This window comes from Chelonoidis abingdonii, chromosome 11, assembly GCF_003597395.2.
Source record: "Chelonoidis abingdonii isolate Lonesome George chromosome 11, CheloAbing_2.0, whole genome shotgun sequence".
Taxonomy (NCBI): domain Eukaryota; kingdom Metazoa; phylum Chordata; order Testudines; family Testudinidae; genus Chelonoidis; species Chelonoidis abingdonii.
In genome coordinates this window covers 33,925,228-33,937,703 of record NC_133779.1, presented here as the reverse complement: position 1 = coordinate 33,937,703, position 12,476 = coordinate 33,925,228, and the positions used below count along the sequence as shown (strand labels likewise).

General features: G+C 55.6%; 1 protein-coding gene across 2 annotated transcripts in view; it reads right to left on the bottom strand.

Moving 5' to 3' along the window:
• MYO1F (myosin IF) overlaps positions 1-12,476 on the bottom strand; it is a 50,372-nt gene that overhangs the window by 19,995 nt on the left and 17,901 nt on the right. For both annotated transcript variants that reach the window (XM_075070860.1, XM_032774017.2), the window contains 6 exons: positions 8,719-8,808; positions 7,661-7,755; positions 4,158-4,245; positions 3,478-3,567; positions 2,281-2,412; positions 1,690-1,824 (listed from right to left, as the gene is read on the bottom strand). In XM_075070860.1, coding sequence (XP_074926961.1) covers positions 1,690-1,824; positions 2,281-2,412; positions 3,478-3,567; positions 4,158-4,245; positions 7,661-7,755; positions 8,719-8,808 — 630 coding nt within the window. The remainder of the gene's footprint in view (positions 1-1,689; positions 1,825-2,280; positions 2,413-3,477; positions 3,568-4,157; positions 4,246-7,660; positions 7,756-8,718; positions 8,809-12,476) is intronic.

The window sequence follows — 12,476 nt, the reverse complement described above, 5'->3', positions numbered from 1 at the left end:
GCTGACCCGTGCCCTAAAAGAAAGCCACATCCGCTTCCAGGACATAGTGAAACCTGGACACGAACAACCCTTCTGTATCAATCTACCACCAAACAGACAGCACTACTGAAAAGCAGCCACCTCTGGGGTGGGAAGGCAGCAACGAGGTGGCAGGTAGCACCCTGCGCAGTAGTGGTTGGTTAACACTGGCAGAGGACACTCCTCATCCAAAAAGTGCCAGGGGCTCATTCCTGCACATGCAGAGCAGACAGGACCAAGCACGTGTAGAAAACAGCCTGGGATCCAGGGAATCTGCCTCACACAGAAAACCTAGGTGGTGTTAAGATGGAGCTTGATACATTTATGAATGGGACGAGGTGGCCCACGACAGCAGAGGACAGGACCAGTGACCCACAAGGTCCCTTCCGATCTTGTGTTCCTAAACACATGTGGCTGTGTCGACCTTGGAGGCCCTTGGCAGCTTTGCCGCTAAGGCCAGGGTGGGCAAACTATGACCCAGGGGCCGTATCCGGCCCTTCAGATGTTTTAATCTGGCCCTCAAGCTCTCGCCGGGGAGCGGCATTGGGGGCTTTCCCTGCTCCACATGTGCTGTGGCTCCACACAGCTCCTGGAAGCACAGGCATGTCCTCACTCTGGCTCTTACGTGTAGGGGCAGCAAAGGGACTCCGCATACTGCCCCCATCCCAAGCGCAGCCCCGCAGTTCCCATTGGTCAGGAACTGTGGCCAATGGGAGCTGCAGGGGCAGCGCCTTCGGAAGGTGCAGCGCACAGAGCTGTCTGGCTGTGCCTCCGCCTAGGAGCCGGAGAAGGGACATGTCGCTGCTTCTGGGAGCTGCTTGAGGTAAGCGTTGCCCAGAGCCTGTACCTCTGACCCCCTCCTGCGCCCCAACCCCCTGCCGCAGCCCTGATCCCCCTCCTGGTCCTCCAAACCCCTTGGTCCCAGCCCAGAGCACCCTCCTGCACCCCGAACCTCTCATCCCCAACCCCACCCCAGAGCCTGCACCCCCAGCCAGAGCCTGCACCTCTTCTGGCACCCCCATGCTCCAGCCCGGAGCCCCCTCCCGCACCCTGAACTCCTCATTTCTGGCCCCACCCCAGAGCCCACACCCCCAGCCAGAGCCCTCACCCCCTCGCACACCCCAACCTCCCAATTTCGTGAGCATTCATGGCCATCATACAATTTCCATACCCAGACGTGGCCCTCAGGCCAAAAAGTTTGCCCACCCCTGCCCTAAGGGCGGCTTTTGGGTGCTATGGGAATGCTGGGAAAATAATACAAGATGGCGGCACCACTGGTTCAGAGACTGGTTAGCTGGCCAGATCCCCACCCATCTCTGAGAGGGCGCGCGGGGCACCCAACCTGTCTGCAGGCTCTCCTCACATGCCCTGCACTGTCCAGTTGAGGAGCCGTTATCCGGCATGTGGCTGCAGGCAGGTTGCCACGGTTCCCACCTGGATGTCCAGCCCTTTCTTTCAGCTCCAGCCAGTCCCTCTGGGTTATGGGGCTGGAGGGCCTCAGGAGTGGCAGAAGATGGGGCACAAAGAGCTGCCTTCTTGGAGCTCAATCCAGTTTTCATCAACAAGCTGGGCCAGGTCAGATCAGCCCAAAACGTACAGCTCAGGTAAGAGCCACATTCTAACATGCCCACATGCCCCACTGTGAGCACCCCCCGCACACGGGCCACTCACCATGGTCTCGTGGAAGTCGCTTCGGTCATCGGTGCCGTCCACCTTGTAGGTTTCGGACTGGTTCAGATAGTAGTAATAATCGGGGGTCATGATCCCCAGATTCTGCTGCTGCTCCTGGGAGGCCCCTTCAATGAGCTGCCGGCAAAGGGGAAGAATGCAGGGCTGGGGTCAGCTCCTGGAAATGAACCGGCCCCTCGGGGTTCCCTGCTCTGCAGCCTGGGGCTGTCTGTCCCCCCTTGGAGTGCTGTCTCCTGCTCGGCCAGAAACCCAGGCCTATCAGCTGCTCTAGGGCGCAATTCTGCGACAGATGCACCAGCGTAAAAGCATAGGGCCACGCTCTCTCTTTTCCAGGCACAGACGCCAATACACAGGCATGTCCATTTGCACACTCACGACGATGCCCACATGAAGGCATGTGCACGTTCCCATACTCGCCCCCCTCACATTCTTAGTCAGTCATGCACACTCATGCTGATACGCACATTCACATTCAGCCGTGTTCACACTCCTGTTCACACACACACATCCACTTGACCCCCGTGGGCCCTCCGCAGCACCAGATCCCCCGGGTGCCCGGGTTTATCAGGGTACCTGGTAGTAGATGTGGAAGTTCCTCTCGTTCTCATTCTGGTTCACCACCCTGGATTTCTCCAGCAGGAAGTTGGAGATCTTCCCTCCATCTGGCTCACCGCCCCGACTGAACTGGATTTCAAAGTATTTCCCCTGCCAAGCGAAGACATTTCAGCCGTGAGGCTGCAGGGCTGCGGTCCCCTGGGAATCAGCCAGAGGCTGGGTGGTCTCATTTCAGGGACCCCCATCCTGTCTATGGGAGTCTCTCCCACCTCCTCCCAGGCCTCAGCGTGTTTCTCTTCCTTGCACCTGCTGTCTCCTGTCCCTGGCAGCTTTCTGGGGCAGGGTCTGTCTTTAATTACATGTAGGTACAGCACCATTACGCCAAGCTTTTCACTCCTGATTGGGGCTTCTAGGTGCTACCATAAAACAAATAATAGCAACTTACACGACACAGGGGAAGGTCTTTCTTTTTGGGTCCTCTCATCTCTGACTCTCTTCCTGTCCCCTGAAGCGTTATCTTTCCTTCCCCTCATCTGGGGCCCAGCTCTGAGAGATGCTGACCCTCCACAACGGCAGTGCCTAGTTAGGTCCTTCCTACAAACACTGTCCTGTTCCAGGCTGCACCGCCCACACCCTTGCCCTACCCAGAGCCAGCCTGCCAACAGCCAGTGACCCAAACAAGAGCCCGTGCTGCTGGAATGGGGGAACTGAGCCATGCTGGTGGGAGTATGGGGCTCTGACGATGAGTCCCAGTGGTAGAGAGGGATATAAGCCAGTCTGTGGGATTCTGAGATGGCACATGCAGCCTGGAGAAGGGTCCCGAGGAGCCACTTGCTTTGCTTGTGCTTCAGGCCAGCTCTGTCCCTGTCAGACTTGCAAAATCCCCAGGGGATGGGAGGGCAGCAGGAATGAGCCAGACACCAGTTTCAGAGTAGCAGCTGTGTTAGTCTGTATCTGCAAAAAGAATAGGCGTCCTTGTGGCACCTGAGAGACTAACAAATGTATTTGAACGTAAGATTTGTGGGCTACATCTGATGAAGCAGATTCTAGCCCATGAAAGCTTATGTTCAAATAAATCTGTTAGTCTCTAAGGTGCCACAAGGACTCCTGTTCTTTTTGCGGATACCAGTGGCTCCCATGGGACGATCACATCTCCCATTCTGCACTCTCCTCCCTGGGACAGACCAGCAGTGAAATCTGGCCCCGGAGACTTACAAATCGGCTGGAGTTGTTGTTCCGGACGGTTTTGGCATTCCCGAAGGCTTCCAGCAGAGGGTTGGACTGCAGGATGATGTCTTTCACGTGCTGAGGATTACAGCAAGTCAGAGATTGGGGCGGGCCTGTTGGCTCACGGGGGACTAGTCACAGCTTGTTGAGGTGCAATGGCAAAGGGCTACCAGAAAGCTGGCAATGTGGCACTGCACGGGTTAGGGGTGGGAGACTATTGCCAGCTCCTGGCTTGGAGCAGGTTTGGCAGGATGGAAGGGCATTGCTCCATGTCAGGCTGGCATACGGCGGGCACTGCCAGCTCTTTCTTGGTGTGTGTGTGGGCACTGCCGGATCTTGGCTGGGAGCGGGTGGTTTGGAAGTGCCAAGTCTTGGATTAGAGCAGGGCAGGCATTGCCAGCTCTGAGCATACAGGGCGGGGTTAGAAGAGGAAGCGTGGTCTGGTGCCTGGTATGTCATCACCTTTCCGGGCTAACCTAGTGTGATCTCAGCCGGTGGGGATTGCTGAGGAGCTACAGGAGATGGGGAAGGAGGAGCTGCCCAACCTAGGAAAGTGGGAGGGAGGGAAGGAAGGGCTGGAGTGAGGTGGGTGAAATGGAGAACAAGCATGATGAGAAGATGAGTAGAGAGAGGCTCAGAGAGAGCCCGGGCTGCAGAGGGAGCCGTACCTGCACTTTCTCTCCACCTCCGGACACTTTGGAAATGTAGCCCATAATGTATTTGGCTGCCACTGTTTTTCCAGCCCCGCTTTCCCCACTGCAGAAACATTCAAACAAAACAGGGGGAAGTGTAGCCCAGTGTCTACATTTCCAGAGAGAATCACTGCCCCAATGGAGGTTTCACTGACCCCTTAGCCTGCTGTGGGTCTCAGAGGCAGATTACGTTTTTGTGGGGCTCTGGACCAGAGCAAGGGAGGGCCCTCCCCATCTCTTCCACCTGCAGTGCCCCCCACCCTCCGGTGCTCCTGCCAGGGAGCGGGTCCATGTGCGGGGACATCCATTTTTCCAGGCCCCCCCTAGTTGGACAGGGCCTCTGGGCACAGGCCTCGTTGGCCCAGTGGCTAATCCGCAACGGTACCTCCTTGCCCAAAGACAGAATATTCCTTCCTCTCCTAGAATGGGGTGCAGACAGTGACAACCGTCTACCAGTGACTCAACTTCCCTCTTTGGGCCTGTTTTCCTGTCCATCCTTTGTCTATTTAAGTAAACACTATGGGACAGGGACAGTCTCTGGCTCATTCTGTGCAGCGCCCAGCACAACAGGGGGCCAGATCTCCCTTGGGGCCTCTTCCCTAGTGCAATACGAATGGTACATAATTTTATAACTCAGAGACCCTTCTGTATTCTCTCCGTGTCTGGGGAAGGGGAACTCCTGCTGGGTACAGGAGGGTGGTCCAGTTTTGAGTTGAATAGTTCTTCCTGGTCCCTGTGCCTTGTGCTGCAGTGAAGGGGGAGTGGAGGTGTGTAGCGATGTGGAAATATGGCTGCACATCCCTGCAGAAGGTGGGTGACGAGATTCCAAGTGCCGCACACTCTGGCTCCTGGCTGAGGCAGATGCCTGAGATTGTTATTTGTTTGGTGCCTTGTGCCTAGAAGGGAAGTCTCTGGACTTGCCCCACATCCGGGCAGCTTCTTCGCAATATTCAAACAGACAAACCACTTGCGTAAAGCTCATTTCCTATGCTGAGCTGCCGTCCTCTGAATCCCAGCTGGGCATATTTGCTTTTAGCAATGTGGTCCAGGGGACTGAGCGCTCCACTCAGATTCAGTAAACGTGGACTCTATTCCCGGCTCTGCTGCAGATCCGTGGGATGACCTTGGGCAAGTCATGGCCCTTCACTGTGCCTCAGTTTCCCCTCCCAACCTTTGGCTGACTTGTCTGCTTAGACTGAAAGCCTTTGGGGGCAGGAACTGTCCTTTACTAGATGTTCATACAGCTCCTAGCGCAATGCAGGCGAGCCATGATCTTGCTTAATAATGAAGCATGAAAAGTGGCAGTGCGGTGGGTCCATGTGAGAGAGGAAATATGTTAGTGCTTGTCTACACGGGAAAGTTTAGCCAGTTATACCACTATATAGTATAGTTAAACCTGTGATAGCTATACCAGCATCCAGATACACAGGTATAACTATAGCAGTTTAAATTCACACCTTAGCTCAGAGGTCAGCAAACTATGGCCTGTGGGCCACATCCAGCCCGCGGGACTGTCCTGCCTGGCCCTTGAGCTCCTGGCCAGGGAGGCTAGCCAGCCCCCGGCCCTTCCCCTGCTGTCTCCCCTCAGCTGCAGCCTCACCTCGCTGTGCTGCCAGCGCTCTGGATGGTGGGGCTGTGAGCTTCTGCTGGGCAGTGCGGCGGCACGGCTGCTAGTTCTGCTGCTGTGAGCGGCATGGTAAGGCGAGGGTTGGATAAGGGGCAGAGGGTTCCAGGGGGCAGCCAGGGGACAGGGAGCCGGGGCGGGTTGGATGGGGTGGAGGTTCAGGGGGATGTGATCAGGGGACAGGGAACAGGGAGGTTGGATAGAGGGTGGCGTGCCGGGGGGCAGTCAGGGACGGGGGTGCAGATAGGGGTCAGGGCAGTCAGGGGACAGGGAGCAGGAGGGGTTGAATGGGGGTGGGGTCCCAGGGGAGTGGTTAGGGGATGGGGAACAGGAGGGGTTGGATGGGGGTAGGGTCCTGGGGGGGCATTTAGGGGTGAGGGGTCTGAGGAAATGTGGTTAGGGGATGGGGAACAGGTGGGGTCAGTCACCGATAGGATTGAAATCGGCTCCTCTAGCTGTACTAGGGGAGGGAAGGGGAACAACAGCAAGTGGGGGGTGCAGTGCAATAGGGGCAAACTCAAACGGGGGAAGCACAAGCGCACGAAAGGGGCCACGGGCTCACGAGGGGAGGGGCCAATCAGGGCAAAGGGGCCATAGGGAAGGGGAGCAACCAGGCTGGGAGTGGGGCAGAGGGGCCCAGGGGCTGGCTTCAGGGCTGGGGCAGGACAAACAAAGCTGCAAANGGGGTTGGATAGGGGGTAGGGTCCCAGGGGGTAGTTAGGGGCGGGGGGTCCGAGAGGGTCGGTTATGGGACAAGGCATGGGGGGGTTGGATGGGTCGGGGGTTCAGAGCAGTCAGGGGGTGGATAGGCAGTCAGTTCTGGGCAGTCAGGAGATGGATGGGGGCGGGGGCCAGGCTGTTTGGGGAGGCCCAGCCTTCCCTCCCGGCCCTCCGTACAGTTCTGGAACCCCGATGTGGCCCTCAGGCCAAAAGGTTTGCCCTCCCCTGCCTTAGCTTGTACTGCTCTGACCTTCCCCTTAGGCTGGTGCGGAAGCTCGTTCTCCTTGAAGTGGATGGGAACTTTAACCAGTACAAGCCTAGCGGTGATGGCTGGTGACTGCGGTGCCCAGACTGCTCACTACGCCGTGCGGGCCAGGGGAAGGGAGGACTGATTCTGAGTATGCCTGAGAGAGGGGGCTGGTGCCAGGCAGGCGCTTGGTGGGTTTGTGGAACCCTCTCCTAGCCGAGCGTTTCCCTGGACGCGGTACCAACGTGCTCCCTGCTGGGAGTGCCGAGTCCAGGACGGCTGCAAGTTCCTTTGATAACAACCCCTCACATTTCGATGGGGCTTTCCATCCCCGAGCACTTTGCAGGTGACACACATCCCCGGGGCTCGTCGCACCCCGCCACTGCTGGGCAGCTGCCTTTGCAAAGCAGCCTACCTGTGGTTTCCCAGCGCGTAGCGACGGAGGAGAGGAAGTGAAGAATGCTGGATCCAGTCAAAACTGGAAGAGGAAAGTAGGGAGGTGGGACTGGAATTCAGCCAACACACCAGCCTGGTCATATGAAAAGTGTCATGGAATCTCTAATGGCCCCAGGGGGCAGGACGCTAGCCCCACTCTTCTGGTTTACTTCTCCCAAAATGGCACCACTCCCCGCAGCTCTGCAATGGGGCATTGGATCAGTGCTGGCTCTGCCCAAGGACTGAATCCTGCTTTGAGCAGGGGGTTGGACTAGATACCTCCTGAGGTCCCTTCCAACCTGGAGATTCTATGATTCTATGAATCGCCAGCGTCCTCCCTGTGGGGCACATATGGGGTCCTTGGAAACAGACCTGACCCTGCTCAGCAGCTGAGATCAACCCCCACTTCCTCCACTCAAGTCTCTCTTATTTGGGAGTCTGCATCCTTGCTACCTGATAATGACGCACTGGTTCTCTCCGTCGATCAGCATGTTCCGGTACATGTTGTCGGTCAGAGCGTAGATGTGGGGTGGATTTTCATACTGAGCCTAGAGGCCAACAAACGGATGACGAGAATAATGGTTACTAACTACAACGCAGAGTCTAACGCATAAACCAGAACCCTCTCGGGGAGCAACGCTTTCCCTGGCAGGATAAGAGACAAACATGCATCACCACCCTTCTCCAGGTAGGCACTCAAACAACCTTAACTCTGCCCTATAGCAATGCCATGTGGTAACTATACAAGTATGACCAGTGGTTCTCAACCTATTTACCACTGTGGGAGGCATATGCAGCATTCTGTGTTATGCGGGCTGCATCCATACAATACATACACGCCCTTTATGGCTCTGAGGATGTCACATGGGCCGCCGCTGTTTGCGGATTGGGCCGCAAGCAGCCCGTGGGTCGCAGGTTGAGAACCACTAAGTATGACAGTTGCATAGTAATGGTTGTGACTCCAGATTATTTTAAACTGATTTTTAAAGGCACATTTGATTTTTTTCATATTTTTTCCCCCTTCAGGGCAGAATTAAGGTTTTTTGGCTGTGTTATCTGTGGATTTCCATATCTTAATATCTTTAGGTTTCTTTTTAGTGTAACCTTAACTCTGAAGTTCCTGGGCTTATAAAGCTGTTTTTTGGAATAACAGCAGCTGCTCAGTAATATTTTTTTACCCTAAGTTGCTGATATGTACTTTCAACCTTAACACAGGTTGTGTTTGGAAATATATACTGAAGTAACCTAGATAGGTCCCAGAGCTGGAGAGGACACAGACAACCAGGGAGCTGCTCATGGCATCCAGCAGATCATAGAGTGAGTGGGACCAGAACCAGGCCGCGTGACTCCCAGTCCGAGGCCCCAGCCTGGGGCCCGTTTATACAATCAGTTAGAAACGTGTCTGCACCTTGCATGTCATCCAAAGGCACAAGATAGAGTAGCCTGAACAAGGAGTTATGTCAGACAGCCCCGCCCCAGTTCTACCCCCCAAGACCAGCCAGCCTCCTCACCGCTCCTTGGTACAGCTCAACCTCCCGGTCTGTGAAGTAAGGCATCTGCTTGAAGGGATTGACTGAGATGAGCACCGAGCCAATATAGGTCTGAGCTGTTTGTTAAGGGTCCGTCAGCTTCCCTCGTGTTCCTCCTTTTCCCACCCAGCCCCACGCCCCAGACATGCCACAGTACCCAAAGCCAACCAGACCCAAAAGGACCACGGTAGAGTCAGGTGCATGGTGAGGATTTTGATACAAGAGATGGGGCCAGATCCCCTCCACCCCCAACTCTGGAACCTTGGGGGATTTGGGATCTGGAACAGAACTTGGCAGAGGTGTGGGAACTAGAGGTGCTGCCGCACCCCCTGGCTTGAAGTGGTTTACAGTTTGGTTCAATGGCTCTCAGCGCCCTCCCCCCACTACACACATAGTTCCCCTACCCCTGGAACTTGGCAGCTTATTGAGTGGCTCATTGCAGACAGTTCCCCATGGCGCAGTTAAGGCCCAAGGAGAGTGATGGCAGATGGACCATTCTGGGCTTCTCTGGCTCCTTCTAACCCTGGGGCCATGGACCTGTCACACCGATTGCCATCCTGGGGGAAGGGTCCATGATGTGGCACCTTGATCAGCAGGAGAATTAAGGGGCAGTAGCAAGCGGGGTGATGGAACAATTTGTATACGGCGGGTACTGATGAGGGGAATCATGGAGTTGGTGTCTGTTATTCCTACTTCAAGCCAGGGGATGCGGCAGCACCCCTAGTTCTAGCAGCATTGGCAGCAAGTAAAACACATGATGTGCCTCCCCTCCTCATGGTGAGGGAAGAGCCAGGCTGCAGAGAGCTAATGGCACAACCCTCTCCCACCTAGCATCTTCCTGACATGGGGCTGCAGGAAGGAGGCACTGGAATTCCACCAGGGAGGATGTTGGAGGAGTTTGTTCTTTGGGACCAGTTCAAAAGGCAGAAAGAAAATCAGATCCAGTGACACCCAAGGGCCAAATTTCAGGGTTTCAGCTCCCATTTAGGCACCTCGAGAAAGGCCTGGATTTTCAGCTGTCACACTGAGCTCTTTTGGAAAGCTGGCCACTTATGTCAGGTGCCTAAGGGGGAGCTGCGCGCTTTCGAAAATCTGGCCCCAGTTGTGGGTGCCAATGCGGTGCACTAGTGAAAACCCTGCCCCTAGTGGCCAAGAGGTTTCACAAAGCCCGTTCTTGCCCAGCAGCACCTGGTGGGTGGTCTCCCTCCAAAGCCTTGTCCTGCAGAACAACAAAGCGTTATTGCTGCAATCTTGAAATGGGCTGCGCTCACATGACATCACCCCATGGTGAGGCTGTGTTGCCACCACATGAATGCAGAATGCCAGCTAAGCTAGTCTGTGGGTTTGATCCTGTATTGGAAAATGGACACTGCACTAGATGGACCAGTGGTCATGTCCTATGCAGCAGGAGGTTGGGCACTGGATGAAGATGGGCCAAGGGTCCGATCCAGTGTAAGGTGGCTCTTCTCTTCTTAAGACCTCACCTAATGATGCATTTGCAGAGTTTTCACTTCCTACTCCAGCTCAACAGGAGCTTTCTGCAGCCTCAGACTGGATGAGAGCCCAGGACAGGCCCATGAAAACAGGGGCCACCCTGCAAAATCAGGTCCAGGTGATGACCCTGTTTGTAGGCGCCCACCAACTCTGAGTTGTGGTCTCCCCAGAGAGTATGTAGCAAGCAAAACAAGCGGTGAAAATCGCAGCCTGTTTTGGAAGGACGTCCCCAGCACGGCTTTGATGTGGTGAAACAGCTGTACCACATGAAGGGAGTAGGAGGCCCGGTTTTGCACAAGGAGCAGAGCCTCGTCATTCCAGCCAGGAGGTTTACGGGCCACACCGCTCTTGCCGGTAGCACCCTCCAGCGTCCCCAGTCACTGTGGCTTGGCCAGTGGGTCCATGGGTCAGGGGTGGGTCCATGTGGAGCACAATCGGGATGGAGCACTCTGCTGTGCATCACAGGTTACCACTATTTCCGGCCACCTCGGCGATGCTCACCCTAGCTGCCTTCTGCAGCCTGCCTGGTTGCCCAAGTTCCTTCCTTCCTTCCTAGCGAGCCCCACGTACAGCCAGCCTGTCTGCACAAAAGGTCTATAAAAATCTTCACATGTGCCAGAGGCAAACCCCGAAATCCCTGCAATGGCAAGACTTTTATGGGCTAGATCCTCAGCTCGTGTAACTCACCAGGGCCCCACTGAAGTCGGTCAAGCTACACGGATTCATGCGGGCTGAAGATCTGGGTCCAATGAGTGACATTTACAACACCCTGTGTGCACTTTGCCCAGTTGTTATGATCAACACTCAGTACTTCATAGGTCTCAAAGCCCTTTATAAAGAGGGTACAATTACCTTCCTTCTACAGGTGGGGAAACTGAGGCACAGAGACATCTCACAGCTTGCTTAGTGAGCCAGGGGCGGGGTTGGGGAGTTGACCCCTGGTGTCCTGACTCCTACAGCTGCACCTTCTGCCTGTCCCTCCTATAGACCTGTCCCATAGTAGCTGCTCCAGGTGGATCAAAGATGGAGGCCTATGCACAGGACACCCCAAACATAGAGAGATATGAGGTGGTGAGCAGGAGGGTATTGCAGTGAGGGGCTATGGGGACAGCAGAGCAGGGGGGACCATTACAATGGAGGGGTCTGGGAATGAAGGGTGGGTGTTACAGTGAGAAGGTGTGTGGGTTCATACAGAGCTAGAAGCCTCACTCCCTGCGGCAGATGTTTAAGCAGGACATGTCCCTCTCATGCCCACGTGGTTCAAGAGGCCAGGGGTGGCTTGTCCCCCAGGAGATGGAATGATCGTGGGGAACAGCGTGTCTCTTACAGAACGGGAAAGGAGGAGGAAGAGGAGGCGGAGGGGCTGGTGTTTCCTGTGGAATGCAGAAGTGCTCTGGACTGACTCATGGCTGAACACTGGGCCCTTACACAGCAGCAGAAAAAAAGGAAGGGGGAGGTTTCTGGTTTTTTTTTTTTCTTTTCTTTTCTTAAAAAAACCAAACAAATGAGCCCACTCCAGCCCTTCCGGGCTGCTGTCACAGGCAGGAGAACCCGCCCTGAGGTGTAGCAGAGCATGGCCTTGTAAGGACACAGCCTTGCCTTCGGTGGAAACCGCAGCCCACTAGAGCGGAGTGCGCGCTGTCTCTGGTGTGCTGCTCTTCCCTGAGACCTGCCGAAGCTCACTGCTCTCGTCCCCCCTGCAGGGAAACATTGTTCCCAGCCTGCTAGCCGGGGAATTTGGTGCTCAGCCAGGCCTAGGAAGATTTCCCTGCTGCCAGCTTGCCACCTCCTAGTGGGGATGGGACGCAGGAGCAAAAGGAGCGCTCTGGATGGCCACTGGGACGGCAAAGACACTTGTCTGGGCACAGAGGCAGGCTCATTCTCATGCCTTTATGGGTCAGACCCCGTGATAATCAAATATAAGATCAGGGGGAGTTTATGTCCTCAGTCTGGTGAGCAAGGAACCAGCCAAGCAAAGAGCGACGCTGCAGGGTTGTGCAGACTGTCTCCTCCAATCGCCATCGCAGCGAGCTCCTTAATGCCACAGCCCTGATATAGGCAGGATCAACACCCATGGCCAGGCAGCTGTCAGAGACTCGAGCAGGAATGGGGGGCTCCACAGAAACCTTCTCCCTTCCCTGGTGCGGTGCCCCATGTGGATGAGCACCAGGGACCTGCGGGAGACTGAGATCCCAATGCATGAGGCTAAGTTACAGAACTAGGACCCTGCAGATGGGCATCTGGCT